Source organism: Lynx rufus, unplaced genomic scaffold (assembly GCF_022079265.1).
Source record: "Lynx rufus isolate CCGP_SWC_20201006 ecotype Redwood Valley unplaced genomic scaffold, mLynRuf1.p SCAF_1, whole genome shotgun sequence".
Classification (NCBI taxonomy): Eukaryota; Metazoa; Chordata; class Mammalia; order Carnivora; family Felidae; genus Lynx; species Lynx rufus.
In genome coordinates this window covers 70,787,888-70,807,871 of record NW_025814823.1, presented here as the reverse complement: position 1 = coordinate 70,807,871, position 19,984 = coordinate 70,787,888, and the positions used below count along the sequence as shown (strand labels likewise).

Below are 19,984 nucleotides of genomic sequence, written 5' to 3'. Positions count from 1 at the left end.
CCAAAAGTTTATTTTTGCTTTTGTTTCCCTTCCCTGAGAAGACATATTTAGAAAAAAGTTTGTATGGCCCATGTGAAAGAGGTTACTGCTTATGTCTTCTAGGAGTTTTATACTTTCAGCCCTCACATTCAGGTCTAATCCATTTTGAGCTTATTTTTATGATCACATTTTAACTATACAGTGTTTTAAAAAGTCTATTAAATTGTCAGAAAGCACAATATTTTATTTAGCATTGCATCCTCCTAATACCTAATGTAAATCCTTACACATAATTGACTCTCAAGATTTGTCTGATTATAAAAAAACTGACAAAGCAATTTTAATGAACACAGACTTATTTTTTAATTTTCAAATTTTTTTTTTTAATTTTTGAGAGAGAAAGTGTGTGCAAATGGGGAGAGGGGCAGAGGGAGAAAGAGGGAGAGAATCTTAAGCAAGCTCCACATAGGGCTTGATCCCACAACCCTGGGATCATGACCTGAGCCGAAATCAAGAGTCTGACGCTCAACCAACTGAACCACCTACACGTCCCCATCACCAGGTTTAGAATGGTTTGTTAGGGAACGAAAACTATCTGATCTACTTTGTAACCATCATCTCTGCTGATCTCTCAACTCTGCACACTCAGCAGTCTTAAGAATTATTCAGCAAAGATGCAAAGTTTACTAATTCCACAAGAGAAAATAATTTTATTCTCCATGAAATTTCAAGCTTTGAAATGTAAAATAATAGAGAAAATAGCTTAAAATGTTGGCAATAGCTTTCTATAAACAAACTTCCTCTTTGTGACTGTAGTTGAATGAGACATATGTCCAAGAGCAAATCCAAGCAAATATGTAGTTGTCTTTCCTGAAAGAATATTCTGGTTGTTGCGTAGAAAATTCTTCTCTTCCTCATCTAGTAAATGTTAATTGACCTCCTTTCCTATTCCATGCCAGACCCTGAGCTACACATTCCCTCTCAGAATTAATCTCTGCAACAGAGACTTATTTAAATTGCCATTCTAAATAATACACAAAAACTGTTTTGTTCCAATTCAACTTACTTAACTCAAACAAAGTTGATTAAGTAGCTGTGTATTCTTTCTGTTAAAAAGTGCAAGTTAATCACTCCTGGGCATAAAATCCTCCAGTGAGTCCCCAGATGAGAGTAAAAGCCCAAGCCTTTACAAAGACCTACATGGCCCTGCATTCCAGATCTCAGACTTGGTCTTCTACTCCTACTTGTACTTGACCTCCCCACCACTCACTGTTGCTGTCCCAGCCACGCTGGACAAGGTATGTCTCACTCCGGCACCAGCAGGCACTTGGTGCCCCAGGGTGTGTGCCTGTCCTGGCCACCTTCCCAAAGACGTGGTGCCATTTACTCTCTCACGCCCTTCCGGTCTTTACTCAAAGAGCTCCTTCTCAGAGAGGCCCTTCTTGGCTGCCTCATTCCAAAGTGCACCCCTTACCCCACCTCACAGACCCATCCCCACTCTGCATTCTCTATTTCCTTCCCCACAGCACCTATAAGCTCCTAATCTGCTGTGTGACTTATTTATCCTCTATCTCCCCGACTGGAGGGAAACTCCACAGAGGCTGGGATTTCTGCCCGTTCTGCCCGTTTTGTTCATTGCTTTATCACCACTCTCTAAAACCATGCCTGGCACAGAGGAGTTGCTTAAAAAATATTTGCTGAATAAATGAGTTTCTCTTTAAAATGGCAAACTACCCAGAATTTGCCTTTTATTTAAAAAAGCATCTTGTTTTATTATTTTTAGTGGGATTAAAACATACAGTTTCATATATACACTCAAAATATGGCCTGTGGGTCTCTTGGTAATAAGAAGAAAGCTCTATTTTGGTTGTACCTGAGAGATCTCACCACAGAACATATTCTTTGAGGTACTTAATTTATAGAAGTTCCAAAAAAGTGTAAAGGATGATGTTACAATAGACAATCCGAAGCCACGTTCTTATTTGAGGTTACATTTCAATGTAAACTAAGACAAAACTGATAGGAATTTTTAATGACCACAGTTCATGTCTTATATACCAATAAAAGAAGTTTAAAAATTCCTTAGAAGTTATTAATCACTGTATAGTTTTAAATGATGACTAAGTACTAGACCACATACACCCATAATACAAAAGCACACATTTCAGACCACGAATATACAGGTTGTTTTGTAGAAATTTCCGTTGCTATTTCTATACACACAGACTTCACAAAATATCATAATGTTATTAGTCACTGACCAGTTTTTCTCTTTTCCTTATTTTATGACACAACATCTGTTCTGTATATTGTCAGCAATAATTCAGTTTGACCCTTTCCAAACTGTGAATAGCTAACTTCTGGAAGCCCTATCTGACTTAAACATATGAAGGTGAAGTAAAGAAAAGAGGAAAACAGGCTATAATTCATTCATTCACTATTTCAACTGATGTCACTAATATTTATTATCTATTGAATACTCACAATTGTACTTGAAAGAAGAAAATCATAAAAAACAGTTCAGGTCACAAATGTCCATCTTATCTCTTCTACAGAAAAGTACATTGACTGCACTTTTATAGTACAACAAAAGAAATCCTGGTAACTTTCAATAACAATAAAAATAAGGTTTGTGGGCTCATGAAGTTAACGCACGCTAAACCCTCACAGCATCTCACAGGACAATCAGCCTGCACCCTTTTCTTTATATATTCAAACACTCTAATACCAAATAGAGGTAGATCCAGTTCGCTAGAACATTTACTTTACCTAGTTGAGTTCTTCATCATATAACAATGCTTTACTTAATAAAAACTCTTTCAAAAATTAAAAACCAAAACACCGCACCAGGATGTTCTTTCAACAAATCGAGAAGCTTCTCAACACTGTCTTCTTCAAATATTCTTCAATCCAAGTTTTAAATAAATTAATTCTAGAATATTTTATCATATTTATCACCAAATCATAAAATACCTATATTGCCCCCTCAGGATTTTTGTACTAGGAATTATCTTGGCGATCATTTACTTCAGTACCTTTATTTTACAGACAGTGAGGTGGAGGCACAAAGAATTGGGTAAGTTGTTGCTCTTCTGTTTGACAGTGTTCGACATCTCCAGCATTTTAGAGCTTAGAAGAACCTAGTAAGCTTCTAGATGGAATGATACCACTGAGGGGCTGAAGCCCCTTGGCCCTTCTGACAGATTCTGGAGTGGAAGATGTGAAGTCAGAGTTACAAATTCCTACCAAATGATTCAATTCTCTCTGTGTCATCCCTCAAGACAGTCAACCAGTTTATGTAGGCACCTAAATAAGAAAGAGCCTCTTCCATTTTTTTTTTTATGCCCCTAACTTTTGGGAACTACCTTCATATTTTGACTTGAAAGCTGTCTCTAGTGGCTTCCTCTTACTGGCCTTCTTTCTATTCTCTGGAGTTGGGAGGACTGACATACACAACTAAATCCTTCTCTATGGGACAGCTTCCAATGCATGAGGAAGATGATCACATCTTGGCCAAGCCTAAACATTCTCGGTGTATTCAATCATTTCTCCTAAGACCTGGGATCCAGACCCCTTACCAGCCCTATCACATGGTCATCTATGCCCTTCGTAAAATGCAGCACGCAGAACTGACTGGGAATGGCCAGGTCAGTTCTGGGTAAGTATAACTATCACCTCTCTCATTCTGACCACTACACTGCTATTCATTAGCCTACACAGAATCTGCATTTGGATAGCTAATGCTGGTTTAAACTGAGCCACCTAGAACTGAAAGGTGAATAGCACAGGTCTCCATCCTCTGCAAAGGACAGGGCTATCAGCTGTAAGATGTCCCCCTTCAACTCTTCGCTTGTCATCCATGTGTCCATGCAGTCACCAATCCTGTCAGCTGGGCTCCTGCCTGAAAACATCCACCTGTCCCTGTACAATGCAAAAGAGCATCGTTCTCCCACTCACCACAGAAACCTTTGTTTCTTTCTCATTAAGATAGAGAATGAGTAAACTGCTCTCTGCATCAAGTTTCCAGGTAGACAAAACTGTCACAGTTGATGTTTTTTTCTTTAAAGCATTAAAAACTCATACTTTTACACAGAATCTAGATACAAAATCATCAGTAATTATCTTTTTTTTTTTTTCTGGTTAAGGTTTATTGCTTTAGTCTTCCTTTCAAAGAATTTTTTTTAATACTGATTTAAATCTTTATTTAAAAAACTTATACAGTTCCACAGATATTAGCAATGCATAAATTCCTAGGGGTTTTTGGATAACTGGTAAAAAAAAAAATCACTAACAGAAAAATTTCACTTCCCATTTAAAAAAAAAAAGTGCACACGCATATATGAGGGTAACTAATCATTGCTATGCTCAGTCACAGCGTGACAAAAAAAGCCACCACCATAAAAGGATGTCTGCATAATCTCTCAAGCAACATGCCAAAGTAACCTACTTCAGTTGGGCAAACACGGACTGCTGCCGCACAGAGGTCCCAACAAGTCACCGAGAGGTGAGTACTAGATATTTCATTTCTTTTAAATATTTTGTAAAACTTTAAAAGCCTAATTAAGGTATAAAGTAAAGAAAACAATCTATTCAATGACAACTATAAATATTTCTAACAAAAATCGTATCAATATAGTTTAGTCTCTGCTGACTGGCAGTTCTAATTAGCTAATACCGAGGTAGGTGAGAACAAGGGACCATGACTGAAATCTGTGCCAAAACACGGGGCTTACTTTGTACTTCTGTGTGAACTCACAGTTACAGAAAACATCATCAAGTGTATGTCAGCAAATAATGCCAATATTTCAGGGTACTTTAGTATGAAGGGAAAGGAACAAAATTATTTTAAAATGGAGTATTCCTACACTTAAATGCATGTGTATAGAAGTTATTTAGCACAATTTGAAACAAAAAAAGTTGTCACATTCTACTATTTGACCATGTTTATATACCTAAAGGTCTTTTCTATACACTATTACTTCTATACTTTCTAGTATTTTTCCAGACAGAGTGCCAATACTAGAATTCATTAGGCAAAGGGTATAAATGTTTCTAAAGCTTTATATATAAACTGGTAGTCTTTGGTTTACAAAAATATTTTACCAATTTGCTGCCCACCCCCCTCCCCACCAACCAGTGACAGTTTGGGCTTCACTGCTTCTTAGCCAACACGAGTATTTTAATTCTAAATATAAACAATTTGTTAAGTGTAAAATGAATCTGTTGCTTGCTTTATATTTATTTGATGATCACTAAAGCTAAACAGGTCTATTTTTTCTAGAATTTCCATATGCCTAAAAAAATGTCACAAAACAATGAAGTACATGTAATGATTTGCAACATTTATGTCCAGGGTGGGAATGGAAGTAACAGAAATTCTTGGCAAAATGTAAGCTATGAGGAGAGTTCCTCTAAAGGAAGGCGTGTCTGGGAGCTCTAGGGGGTATCAGTCCAAGTACAATACAGGGCATTGGTTCAGGGCATGGGCTCTGGAATCAGGCTTAGACCTGGGTTCGATTATTCCTAAACTGTGTGGCCTCGCGGGAGTAGTAATACTGCCAAATCCTTGTCACACTGGCTGCCATAGGTAAGTGCCAGAACACTGTCTGCTATCATTCTCTCCTCCCTCTACCCATTAAACTACCAAAGGATGAATCCAATAAGTTTCCTTGCCCTATCATTTTGTGAGAATTACTTTTCTTACACTTATTTGCAGATCTTCACAGAATATTTTACATAAAGACTGAGTCTATGGAGGGTAAACATCTATATGTGCTTGCTGTCTGGATCCACTTCTGCTACTACTTCAGCTCATGCTTTCTCCCCAGGACTCAATCATACTTTGGAGACATAACGCTACAAAGAACACACTGCTGCACAAAGCCTGCTCACTCACTGGCTCACCTTTCATGAGGTGGGGCGGGCGTAGGGGTGGGGGTGGGAATGCCTCTTATAAATTACTTTAACTGGCTTCCAAGAACTTATTAGTAACATGACCAATCATTTACTAGAATAAACACTACCTCAGATCACTATATGACTTTCCTTCGCTTAAGAAATCCACAGACATTTACTAGGTATCTATTGTAGGATGGTTCTGAAACACTCTATGGTGTAAAATGTTGTAGGGGAGAAAGCCATCATCCTTAAGAAGAGTGCATTTTAAAAAAAGAGCTTCCCACCCAGCAGAGGAGTTTACAAGTAATGCCTCCCTCCCTGCCACGGGTAAGGGCCTACTGCAGGGTTCAAGGCCACAGAGCATGGAGTGTGCTAACGGTGTGCAAGTCCTTCCAGCCCATGTAGTTCCTGAGCTTTCCAAGAAATCTGTAAAGCCCAGGGCTTCAATATCAGATGAGATAATGCACGTGAAAACCATCTGAAAACTGTAGAGTTAACAAAGATCCTTGTGGTATCTTGAAAGCTCAAAGAATAAAAAATATTTTGTTAAAAGTCTACAAACACCTAAAAAGTAGCATAAATATAAATTAATAGCATCAAAGCTATCCTAGGTAGTCACCATTTTCTTTCAGTCTAAATTGTTTTATGGAAATATTGTTAAAAATAGTAAAATTTAAATTCATCTGTAAAACCTTTTACTTACTTTAAAATATAAGTAAATTAATGAGTGCCTTTATTTAAATCAGCATATTTCCCTCCTCCTCTCCCTCCTTCCAGCTCCCCAGTTCTCTTCTCTCTAGTTCAGACAGGATGAGTTGGTACATGTTAAACTTTTGAGATGTTTTCCTATTTTTTAACCTGTTTTCTACCAGTAACATCAGATCGATTTGGTAACAGGAGCCAGGGATAAAACACTTTGCACGAAATATGATTTTAGGAGCCAAACTGCCAGGATTGAATCCTGACATTTAACAGCTATGTCTTTAAGACAAGTCATGAAAGTGCTCTGTGTCTTAGTTTCACCACTGGACATGGGTTTGTGAAAGTTCTATGATGATTCAGTGAGTGAATATACGTAGAGTGCCCAGAACAGTGCCTGGAAGAGAGTCTGCGCTTAATGATACTGGTTCCTACTACTAATCAAGAACTCTGATAAAGAGCCTTTGCCTAAGGATCTAGAAAGCTGGGACTCTGTCATTCTTTAGTGGGTGTCTATTGTGCCTCAGTCATGGGTCAGCTGGAGATAAACAAAATTAACACAGTTCCCACGCACAGGACTCCACAGGCTGGTGGGAAACAGAAAAAATAAACTCAACAATACAGGTGCTAGTAAAGAACACAGTGCCCTCACGAGGACACTGCACGCTGTCTTTCTGGAGGGTGCTCCAACAGAGCAGGACAGGATAAGATCAGGGAAGCTTCCAGGCACAGCGGACTCTGAACTAAGTCTTGAAGGAAAGTAAGAGCTGAAGATACAGGACAAAGAAGAGGAGGCGTCCGAAAGAAGGAAAAGCGCCAGAAAGGCACAGAGTTGTGACAGAACACAGAACGTCAAAAAACTGCACATAATTTAGGAAAGCTGGAGCCAGGGCATCACAGGGAGAAGATGGCCAGAGAGCCAGCTGAAGAGTAAGGCAGAGCCCAGCCACAGGGAGTCAGAGAGCTTCCCATCAGCCCAGGGTTCAACGTGCGGCATTTGAAAGGCACTGTGAAAGGTGTGGCAGGAGCTCCAGAGAGATGGGAGAGAGGCCTGAAGGCAGGCAGTGGGAGTGAGAGTAGTATACAGACAGGCAGATGGACCGACAAACACATGGTGTAGAGGCGAGGTCGAGTGTGGGAGACAGTCAGGAGGCTGCAGGCACAGGAACCGCTGACTTGATAGGAGTTAGCAAGTGAGGGACGGCATGGAGTCCCAGACACCTTTGTGACTCCTGACTTGGTACCTATACTGATGGAGGACCCTGAGCAAATGATCGAATCTCTCTGGAATTCTGCTTATCCACAAAATAAGGATATTTAATGTTTCTGACTAATTTCCATGAAATGAGTCAAAAAACAAAACCTGAAACTCCCTTGAACTTTAAGGAGAAAAGGCACATAAAGATAACACAGACTGAGATCTTTACTACAAAGAATCTTTTTATGGGGCGCCTGGGTGGCTCAGTCAGTAAGTGTCCGAGTTCAGCTCAGGTCATGATCTCATAGTTCGTGAGTTCGAGCCCTGCATCAGGCTCTGTGCTGAGAGCTTGGAGCCTGGAGCCTGCTTCGGATTCTGTGTCTCTCTTTCTCTGCCCCTCCCCTGCTCACACTCTGTCTCTATCTCTCAAAAATAAGTAAACATTAAAAAAAAATTTTTTAAAAAGAATCTTTTTATATTATCCAGTTATTGTACTTATAGGTCAAATCATGCCACATGGAAACACAGTATTTTCTTCCTCACTGAAATGCATATCATAGCGGGATTCTGTTTTCTTACAGTTCCTAAACATTATGTGATGTAACTCCTGTCTTTAGTATTACCACCTCCTTTGTGTTCATGTTGGTAACTTTCACATCAACCTACTCACAGTTTGTTAAAGCTGCCAAAAGCCACACAAAGAAAATCAGTGAAAGGGGAAAGAAAAATAGCTGGAATATATGAAACCCTAAATGTGCAAGTAGGTGTTTAATCAAGTAATTCAAATGTCAGGCCCCTTTCACCTTTGCATCAATGCCAATGCATGTGTTTATGGAAGGCGACGTGGTCTTCCTCAGTCAGTGCCTATTAGGTCAGGATGCTGCAGAGGCACTAAAAGTAAACTACAAACTGGCGAACACATTTTTTTGGTTTTTGTTTTTTCTGTCTTCAAGAGGTTCTCAGGGCACCTGGGTGGCTTAGTAGGTTCAGTGTCTGACTCCTGATTTCGGCTCATATCACAACACTAGGGTGGTGGGATCAAGTGCCGCAAGCCCCAGACTCAGCTTGGGGCCTGCCTAGGATCTCTCTCCCTTCCTCCCTCCCTCCCTCTCACTCTCTCTGCCCCTCACCCCTGCTCACACACTCCCCCTCTCTCTAAAATTCAAAAAAAAGGGGCGCCTGGGTGGCGCAGTCGGTTAAGCGTCCGACTTCAGCCAGGTCACGATCTCGCGGTCCGTGAGTTCGAGCCCCGCGTCAGGCTCTGGGCTGATGGCTCGGAGCCTGGAGCCTGTTTCCGATTCTGTGTCTCCCTCTCTCTCTGCCCCTCCCCCGTTCATGCTCTGTCTCTCTCTGTCCCAAAAATAAATAAAAACGTTGAAAAAAAAAATTTTAAAATTCAAAAAAAAAAAAAAAAAAGCAAAGAAGTAGTTCTCTGTCCACTGTCCTGTAAGTGACCCTCTGCAGACCTACTGAGAGGTGGTCAGAAGCAGCCTGTGCCATGGGGTCAGCAGGAGGGTCACACTTCCACAAACCCAGAGGCAGGGTAGGGAGGTCCCCTCAGACAGGCCAACCGCAGACGACCACAGACAACCGCACTCTGAACATAAACACTCTGGCAGGTGTGAGATTCTATCCTGAGAAAGTTCAGGCAGCTATCAGTGTCCCACCTTCCTGGACAACGTTCCTTATATCCTTCCAAAAATGAATCCTGACCATAGACATAGTGAGCCATCAACTTAGGACTCAAAGCTGGCTGGGGAAAAAAAATCACCTGACAGTGTAGAAAGACTTATTTCACTAAGTGAACTGGGGCGCATACTGACTGTGAAACAAATAGCCGAGTGGCAGCTTACTGGAACTCACAACCTGACTCTGCCAATGGAGTGAAGAGAGGCTGTGCCAGTGCTGGTCACAACCCGGCTGTGCCTCAGGTTTCTTTCCCACAATTAGGAATTAATGTTTCCCACCTGCCCCCTTTATGGGCAAATGGCCCACACAACTGCCCAGGTGATGGTTGTTTAGCCAACTAAAAAGAAGGTGGGCAAAAAATCACTGGTTGAGTGGTAGGCCATGACATGTGCGACACTGGACCGAACTTAGAAGTCCCTGTGTGAGTCAGAGCAAGGTTTTTTTCAAGTAACTGACAAATACTCATAAAGCTAGGTAACCAGGGGAAGAAGCAACGATTCCTTTCTTCCGTGGAGTAGGTTTCCTCTCAAGGGCACCGACCAGCTTCTGCCTGCTATCGTGATACATCTGTGCTTGCCTGGTTCCTCAGCACACCGAATTCTTGCTCTTCTACTGAACCCAAGCTTTCGCCCACCCCCTCCTTTCTCAATGATTTCATTTTTTCCCACTCCAGAAACTTCCCCTCAACCTTACCTCTCTTCAACAATACAGCCAAAGGACAGTGTCTCCAGAGAAATCAGAGAAAGAATCAGATCAATCAATACTCCTCATTTAATAATATGCAAATACAATTCATATCTCTAAGTCCACATTTCTGCGGCTCTTATTTTTTTTTAATTTTTTAATGTTTATGTATTCTTGAGACAGAGACAGAGCATGAACAGGGGAGGGGCAGAGAGGGAGACACAGAATCTGAAACAGGCTCAAGCTCTGAGCTGTCAGCACAGAGCCTGATGTGGGGCTCGAACCCACGAACTGTGAGATCATGACCTGAGCCAAAGTCGGACGCTCAACCAACTGAGCCACCCAGGCGCCCCTTCGGCTCTTATTTTTGAAAGTGCGCTCCTAGAACTTCCTTTTTGGTGCATGCCACCATGGGCACTTTGAGTCAGACCGTCTTGAAGTGTAAACATGGTCTTCAGCAGACTTGGCCTTATAGAGAAGTCACCTCTTACAGCTTATCATTTCACATGACTTGAGCCATTCAATCCATTGCTAAGGCCTAACTTTAAACAAAATTACTAAAAGTTTAACTCCTTTTCATTTAAGGCTGTTGATGCTTATTAAGTGAATAAATATTAGGGGTAAAGGTGACATTTCAGAATCTTAAAGCAAAAACTAAAAGCCAATATTCTAGTTCACACTAAATCTACAAGTACAGTGAAGGTTTTATTTTGTTTCTGCCACAAATAAAATCTAAGAAAATAATTATCCAAGCAAGTAAATTGGGACCGCAGTCTGTGAACAATCACAAATGCCTCCAAGTCAGTAGCCAGGGCAAATATTTCCAGGAACAAATTACATTAGCGCTCAATTTTCTTAAATACTAATAGATGAGTTTTTGGGGGGGGGAGCCTTTTATTTTCCTTTCTGTGGCTAGAAAGAACTTGTCAGTTCATGTCAACACGTCCGGTTATGCAAAAATGAGATGATAATGTCTTAAGATATGTTAGCTACTCTAGCAGCAATGAAATCAACTCTAGAGAACACACACAGACCCACTTCCGAAAATAAAGTAAAAATACGGTGGAGGATATTTTGCTACGGGAGAGCTTGCTGTTTTGCATATGTTAGATTGGCAGTAGAGTTATCATTACTGCGTTACAGAGACAAAACTGGGATAGACCCCTTTGCTCAGTGACATAACTGGTAAGAGAACTGGCGCAGATGGCTGCCAGGGTGGCTGCAGCCAGCTGTCAGGAGGTAAGCGGGTTCCTCAGGTGGAATCTGAATGTGGCCCCCACGCTCCATGCAGCCCAGTTACTAACTGTGCCCACAGGGCAAAGGCTTCAGTCCTCATTCATGTTCCTCCGGGTGTGGGGCACTAAGGACAGTTTAGTGGCCACACATACCTTGTCATTAGAAAGCATTATAAGGGAATTAGAATTCTTATAGATAAAAGTATTCTAAGGAAAAAAGATGAAGAACAAACACTTCGTGTTTTTCTCTAGGCAGTGAAATGATAAGTCATAGTACCTGCAAGTACAACTCAGTATATTTATCCTAATAACATGACAGAGCTGTCGTCTAAAGATTATAAAAATGTAAAATACTTAAGGGGTGCCTGGCTGGCTCAGTCAGTAGAGCATGCAACTCTTGATCTCAGGGTCATGAGTTCAGGCCCCATGTTGGGCATAGAGCTAACTTAAAAAAAAAAAAAAAAAAAAGATGAACTTATTTTAAAAACTGTAAAATACTTAAAATGTATTAAAAAATAAACAGATAAAGGAAGAAAAGGAGGAAGGGAGGGTGAGAGGAAGTTAGTTATACCTGAAAAAATGATTAAAAGAACAACTGGCAATCCAAAGGTTGGTAAGGAACACAGTAATCCAAAGAGCAAGCAGAACCCTAGTATGTGTGAGTAGGAGTCCTTTAAACAACAGTGAGACAATGCTCCCTCATTCAGATAACAGCACATTCCCAACATCATACATTCATCCTTCCGTTTCAGGCCCTCCCATATTGAAAGATATCATCTCGGTAATTTCAGGACCTAGCATATGAAGGCACTGAAAACAATTTTTGCTGAATAAAAGAATGGAGTAAGTCAAGGTTCAAGAAAGTAATCTTGAGTCCTCAATGATTAAAGGAGGATATAAAATAATATCTCAGGGATGATGATAATAAACTGGGATTGATTCAGGTAAGAATGGGATAACAGTCAAGTACATGAAAGAATATTTCTCTCAATCTGGAAAAGATAAAAATGACTAAAACTATAGCATGAATAGCCCAGGATAGATATAATCAAGAACTAAGGTAACATACTAGTGCCATTAACAGAATCAACCTTCGAGAGGGTACTGAAACATCACAAGATTTCAAGACAGCCTAGATTCATCTTTACCAAAGACCATTTCTGAGCCATCCCATTTACTTGTCTGCACTGTGCAGGTGTCTTTCTCTGACTGACTCAGGACAAGGGTGGGCAGTAAGCGGTTCCTCAAGAGTCTCCCCATCAGGGATCTACACTGTCCTAGAAGTGGGGACCCCACTGTCCTTAGGAAGGATCGTTGCCTGGCTCTGCAGCGGAGGGGACACCTTGTTCCCAGGCTATTTACAGGTAAAGATGCTTCTTAAAGCTTAGACCACTTCAAAACCACAAACTCTCAGTTTTTCAAGGGCAATATGAACCAGCTGCCCTTGCCAAGAATTGGACAGGGTAGGAGACCTGAAGCCAGGTCACCTGAGAGAAGGATCTAGCATGACCTTTTAAGCTCTATGGCACTTGCTTTCCTCATATGGCAAGTAGGGAGCAGACAGCAGTACTTAGCCACAAGGGTCAATACAAGTGTTCTTCCAGATAGGACTTAAAGGTAGGCACCTAATAAAAATTAATGCATCAATCTGAGTGAAGGGCACTAAAGGGCTAGCTTTGAAATGTATGTCAGATGAAAGATTTTTGAAAGAACTGAATTAAAAAAATGTTTTTCCTCACATGAAGTTATTTGCCTATTTACTCATTTCATAGTCAATTCATGTTCAGTATTAAAAATTTAAATTCATGTTTAGTATTAAAAATTTAAGCACATATTCAGGCACCTGGGTGGCTCAGCTGGTTGAGCAACCAACTCTTAATTTCTGCTCAGGTCATGATCTCATGGTTCATGAGGTTGAGCCCCACATTGGGCTCTGTGCTGACAGTGCAGAGCCTGTTTGAGATTCTCTCTTTCTCTCTGCCCCTCTCCTGCTCTGTCTCAAAATAAATAAATATTTTTTAAAAAGAACAAAAGTTTAAGAGTTTATGGATAAAATTCAAAAGTTACTTATACAAAATTACGTCCTGGCATACATATCCATGCAGATGTGTGTACATGTATGTATACATAATTGCTTTTCCTCCAAAGTGGCATGTTGTATAATCTGCTTTCCTTACTGAACATTATTCCCTGTCAAGAAACAGGCATCCACAATGTCATTTCCACTCTATGGCTATACCATAAAATATTTAGCCAATGTCCTGATGATGGACATTTGATTTGCTTGCAAATGTGCATCTTTATAATTAACACTGTGTTAAATATTCTTGAGCATCAGATGTTCTGAAACCCCTGCCATTTCTGGCTCTACCAAGTGCCACACTTCAGTAAAGAAGCTGGACACACATTTACAACATGGCAAGCAATGGGACATTCTTCTCTGAGTCTTATGTTAATGTGACTTTCCTAATCTCTACAATGGCATTTATTCATATGGAGAATTTCTAACCTAATATTTGTTTTAGAAGCATTTCCCGAACCTGTTGAGAAATATTCCTCAAAATAAAGCATACACATTGAGGTTTTCAGAAAAAAAAAATTCACAGAAAGTACAAAAATAAAAGAAGTTCTTGCTATCTGTTCCCAAGTCCCAAGCCCTGCCTGAAATTTTCACCTCTCCATGTCTAGTCTCAGTTCTTGAAAAGTTACTTCTCACAAGAAGCCTTTCTCAACTCACTGGATAAGGTTTTTCTACTTTCATTCCACAATTGCAATTCCCATGATTTCCCTTTCAAGAATCACTCTATTTTTTTTTTCTGCACAAAACAGAAATTCCTTATTTATTAGGTGTTTGTTTTGTTTTCTATTTTATTAATTTCTGTAATCATCTTTATTATTACTTTCTTCTACTTTCTTTGGGCAAACAATTTTCTTCTAGCTTCCTGAACTATATATTTATCTATTTTCAATTAAATAAATTCAATTAAAAAATAAATGCATTCACAAGCATATAGAGATGTTGAATCACTATGCTGTACACCTGAAACTAATGTAGCATTACGTTAATTACACTCAAATAAAAATTATTTCAAAATAAAAAATCTGCAAATAAAATAAATGCATTCAAGGCTCTACATCTATCTTAGATTAACACTTCAGCTGCATCCCATTGTTTGGCATATAGTATTTTAGTCATTTTGTTCTAAGTGCTTCAAAATCCTATAGTGATTTCTTAACCCACGAGTTCCTTAGAAACATACTTTTTTAGATTCTAAATGTATCCTTTATCTCTGCATTGTTCATTTCTAATTTAGTTGCACTGTAGTCACTGGAATGTCAGCTGCTAGGTAACATATTTTCTAAAAGCTCTGAGGTCCTGTGATGACCTAGTATACAAACTTGCAAAAAATGTTCATGTACCTTCAGCACAAATTCTGTGAAGTCTCACTGGGTAAATCTTTTAAGTCTTTAATCTTTATCTGACATATTCTAATGAAGATGTGTTAAAATCTCCAATTTCTCCTTTAAATTTTGCTGTTACATGCACAGTTCAAAATTGTTTTTATATTCTGGGTGAACTCCTCTTTTTAACTTCTGTAGTGACCCTGTTCATCCCTATTAATATTGAATTTGCCTTCAATTCTGTTTTTTTCTGATGTTAGTATTGCTAACTCTAGCTTTCTACTGGTTGGGATTTGCCTGATACTTGTTTTCCCATATCTTTATTTTCAACTTTTCTGAGTCACTTTTTTGAGCCCTCTCTCTTCTAAACAGCATACAGCTGGATTTTTTTTTTAATCCAAACCAATAGTCTCTTTTAATAGGTGAGTTCAATCTATTTATATTTCTTTCTCATAGTCTCTTTTCCTATATTTTCTTGATTAACAGAAAGTACTACTTCCAGTTTTGTTCCCTTTTACTTTAGGTTGTATTTCCATATTTTAACAATTAACCTATCAACACTGTATGTAACACACACCTATAACATTAGAGCAATGCTCTGAAAACCCCCACTGTCTGTTGCTATCACTGTTTAAGACTGTTAGAAGTAAGTTAGCAGAGATGCAGTTCATTTAATACAGCGGTCAGAGTAGTAGTTGGTGTTTTGATATGGCTAGGGAGAGAGTTGTTTTCTTTTAAAATAAACCATCGTCACTAGACATACAGACATTTTCCCTTAATTTTGGTGACTTTCAGATGAGATTTGTGCACACAGTCCTATCAGAGTATCATTTTTCTTCTAAAGATAACATCACAGAATTTACTACTCTGCTCTTCCTAAGTTTTATCAAAGCTCAGCCTCCTATAAGGAGATTTATTATTGTTTTCTACTTTTCAACGCAGGACTTTAAATTTCGTCTTAACATTATTTATAACAAGAAAAGAATTGGAAATAACCCAACTATGCATCAAGGAAATAGCTAAGCAAATTATGCACTAACACACTGGAATACTGCAGAAATATCTATAAAATGTCTACGTAAGATCTACACATGACAAATAGATGCCACTGATCCATGAACACGTGAGGTGAATAAAGCAGAGCACAAGACACCACAACGTGTAATGCTTACAAGCACGCAAAACGTAGGAACGCACACTGCAAGCATCAGTGGCATACTTGTGGAACGATCTAGTTCAGAATTAATCTTAACATTTCCCCTGAAATGGCTTCAGTTTTTTCTTTCTTTTTCGTCGTTTTTGTCGTGGTTGTCGTGGTCATCATCTTCTTCTTTTTAAAAAGAAAACCTAACTTTCAGTTCCTAACAAGGCCTTAGCCTGTTTCTCATACTTTTTAGGTTAACACAAATCAGATCACTGTGGTAAGTTCGTATTTCACTAAATAAATGTGTGACTGATTTCATTTCCTGGCAGTGATATGCATTTAGAAAAAAAAAAAAATCCAACTGAAGTTCAATTTAAAAGCAAAGTTTTGCTCCCATCTGAAATGTGGGGTGCCACACATGATTTTGTTCTTAACCAGACAATGATTCTGAAAGAAGGTGGGGCAGGAGGGAATTTCTGCCTAAAAAGTTAGCATGTTCCCTCTTATCACAAAAATACACTTGCTCTATTTAGATGGTTCTTATTTCCTTTGCCAGGGCTTTGCCAAAATCACCAAATTGTAAGTAAAAACATAAATTTTATTCTCTGTTCTTGTTACTATATATGTAAACATATTACATTTCATAGATTTTTTTTCTTTTGGAGGGGTGCTTCTTTTATTTTAAAGAAAAAAATTAAAAAAAATTTTTAATGTTTATTTTTGAGAGGGAGAGACAGAGTGCGAGTGGGGGAGGGGTAGTGAGAGACGGAGACACAGAATCCGAAGCAGGCTCCAGGTTCTGAGCTGTCAGCACAGAACCTGATGTGGGCCTTGAACTCACAGTGAGATCAAGACCTAAGCTGAAATCAGATGCTTAACCAACTGAGCCACCCAGGTGCCCCTGGAGGTATGCTTCTTAATAATCCCCTTTATCTAGTCCACCTATTCCCTCCCACTCATTTCTCCTCTGGTAACTACCAGCTTATTCTCTGTATTTATGGATCTGTTCCTGCTTTTTTTTTTTTGGTTTGTTTTGCTTTTTAGACTCCATGTATAAGAGAAATCATCTGGTATTTGTCTTTCTCTGTCTTACTTAGCATAATACCCTCTAGATCCATCCACGTTGTTGCAAATGGTAAGATCTCCTTTCTGTGGCTGAGTAATATTCGCGCGCGCGCGCGCGTGTGTGTGTGTGTGTGTGTGTGTGTGGTATCTACTGACCTACCAATGGACACTTGGGTTGCTTCCATATCCTGACTATTACAAATAATGCTAAAATGGTACATATTAACTCTCTGAATATGTGTTTTTGTTTTCTTTAAATACCCGGTAGTGAAATTAGTGAATCATGTGGTATTTCTATTTTTAATTTTTTAAGGAAGCTCCATACTGCTTTCCACAGTGGCTGAACCAATTTACATTCCCACCAACAATGCAAGAGGGTTCCCTATTCTCTGCATCCAGGGCAACACTTGTTATTTCTTGTCTTTTTGATATTAGCCATCTGACAGGTGTGAGGTGATACCTCACTGTGGTTTTGATTTGCATTTCCCTGATGATTAGGGATGTTGAACATCTTTTCATGTGTCTGCCGGCCATTTGTAGGTCTTCTTTAGAAAAATGCCTATTCAGGTACTCTGCTCATTTTTAATCAAGATTATTTTTGTTTTGAGTCATAAAAGTTCCTCATATATTTTGGATACGAACCCCTCACTGGATATATCATTTGCAAATATCTCCTCCAGTTTACCAGGTTACCTTTTTAAGGTTTTGTTGATGGTTTCCTTTACTGTGTAAAATATCACAGATTTTTAAAAATTCTATAAATTTTCACAAATTTTAAAAGTTTGATCTATAAAAGGCAGTTTATATTACTTTTAGTTAAATGCACTTCTAATTAAAAGTACTCTCCCTGGTTCTCTCTAGAGACTTTGAACACCAATGATGGATACAAAAATGGACAACAATTTTACTACACCCTCTGCAGCAACTCAGGAAAGTGACTGTGACCTCTATTCACACCACAACACAGCCAGGATACTAATGCCTCTGCATTACAGCATTGTCTTCATAATCGGGCTTGTGGGAAATGTGCTAGCCTTGGTTGTTATTGTTCAAAACAGGAAAAAAATCAACTCTACCACCCTATATTCAACAAATCTGGTGATTTCTGACATACTTTTTACCACTGCTTTGCCTACACGGATAGCCTACTATGCACTGGGCTTTGACTGGAGAATGGGTGAGGCCTTGTGTAGGATAACTGCTCTCGTGTTTTACATCAACACATACGCAGGTGTGAACTTCATGACCTGCTTGAGCATTGACCGGTTCTTTGCTGTGGTGCACCCTCTGCGATACAACAAGATGAAAAGAATTGAACATGCAAAAGGCATTTGCATATTTGTCTGGATTGTAGTATTCGCTCAAACACTCCCACTGCTCATAAAACCTATGTCAAAGCAGGAGGAAGAAAGGACTACATGCATGGAGTATCCGAACTTTGAAGAAACAAAATCTCTTCCCTGGATTCTGCTGGGTGCGTGTTTCATAGGATACGTGCTCCCTCTCCTCGTCATTCTCATCTGCTATTCTCAAATCTGTTGCAAACTCTTTAAAACTGCCAAACAAAACCCACTGACTGAGAAATCTGGTGTAAACAAAAAGGCTCTCAACACAATTATTTTTATAATTGTTGTGTTTGTTCTCTGTTTCACACCTTACCATGTTGCAATTATTCAACACATGATTAAGAAGCTTCAGTCTCCTGATTTACTGGAATGTAGCCAAAGACATTCGTTCCAGATTTCTCTGCACTTTACGGTATGTCTGATGAACTTCAATTGCTGCATGGACCCTTTCATATATTTCTTTGCGTGTAAAGGGTACAAGAGAAAGGTTATGAAGATGTTGAAGCGTCAGGTCAGTGTATCAATTTCCAGCGCCGTGAAGTCAGCCCCTGAAGAAAACTCACGTGAAATGACAGAAACTCAAACAATGATACATTCCAAGTCTTTAAATGGAAAGTAAAAACGAATTAAATCTTGAGTTTATAGCAAAGAGACTGCATGAGAACTTTGGTGGACGTTTCTTATAAAGCAAAACGATTGTTCAACTTCCAATTAGGATTCTTGTAAATTCCTTTCATGGGGCATGAGCTCCCACCTCCAAATTGGAAGTAAACTGGTATATATTATTTTTTATACTCAAGAAAACAACATAAAGCAAAGTTCTAATGTGTAAATAAAATACTATACCAAAAGGGAGGTTATTTTAATATCTCTCAGTATAAAAAGCTTTTTATGTTAATGACAAATTTAAACATCAGTATTTCCTACCAATAATTTGGCAAAAGAAAAAAAGACTGTAGGAATGTATATTGCCAGTGTAAAAATGTCAATATTGTAACATGTTTCTTTTTGTTAACATATTTCTTTGACCCACACTTCTTTCAATCTTAGACTTTAATCTCCTTGATAATATCAGCATTTTCTTTTCTTTTGTTCTGAGTCATAAAATTTTGTTTCAAAGAACTCTTTTGGAATAAAGAGCAGGATGCTACAAAATTAAGAGTGTGTCTTTCAATGCTTACTTAAGGAGAGAACAGAACTAGCAGTGGATAGATTCGGATGGCAACATTATAATGATGGTGACTGACGCAGATGAGAGCACTGAGCTCTCTTCCCAAGCAGCCAGTAGCTAAGGGTCCACAGCTCAGGAATATGACAAGGATTTTATGTGGAGGTACACACTGAGAGGAGTGTCCACTTGCTGAATTCTGGTTGGGAATAAAAAAACTTGCAAATATGCTTGGGTTTAGGGGATCATTCCTCTTTTATTCATAGGTTGGTAGTTCCCTCCTCTGCATTTCAATGGTCTGGGTTACCAGAAAGGGTAAGGATGAGCAGCAGGAGGTATAGCTACTGCTTGCCTAAATAAGATAGGGGGAAATGCAAAATTATAAACTTGAAGAGCTCCCAGGACTCTTTACAACCTTATACACTTGCTCACATAAACACCTGAGCATGAGTAGCATGACCTTTACAAGTGCATTCA

General features: G+C 39.1%; 2 protein-coding genes across 7 annotated transcripts in view; one reads left to right on the top strand and one right to left on the bottom strand.

Annotated features, from left to right (window-relative positions):
• Positions 1–19,984, bottom strand: part of UBAC2 (UBA domain containing 2) — a 172,547-nt gene that overhangs the window by 67,267 nt on the left and 85,296 nt on the right. The gene's annotated exons all lie outside the window — the stretch shown is intronic.
• GPR183 (G protein-coupled receptor 183) lies at positions 4,370–19,494 on the top strand. Of its 2 annotated transcripts, XM_047081451.1 has the most exons (3): positions 4,370–4,483; positions 12,578–12,746; positions 17,855–19,494. In XM_047081451.1, exon 3 carries the CDS (start codon positions 17,870–17,872, stop codon positions 18,956–18,958), a length of 1,089 nt encoding a protein of 362 aa, XP_046937407.1. In that variant the 5' UTR covers positions 4,370–4,483; positions 12,578–12,746; positions 17,855–17,869; the 3' UTR covers positions 18,959–19,494. The 2 variants fall into 2 exon arrangements, with proteins under 2 accessions (XP_046937407.1, XP_046937398.1); XM_047081442.1 differs by lacking the exon at positions 12,578–12,746.

Excerpts from the sequence above, each read along its gene's own strand:
- GPR183 (XM_047081442.1), top strand. The coding sequence starts at position 17,870 with ATGATGGATACAAAAATGGACAACAATTTTACTACACCCTCTGCAGCA.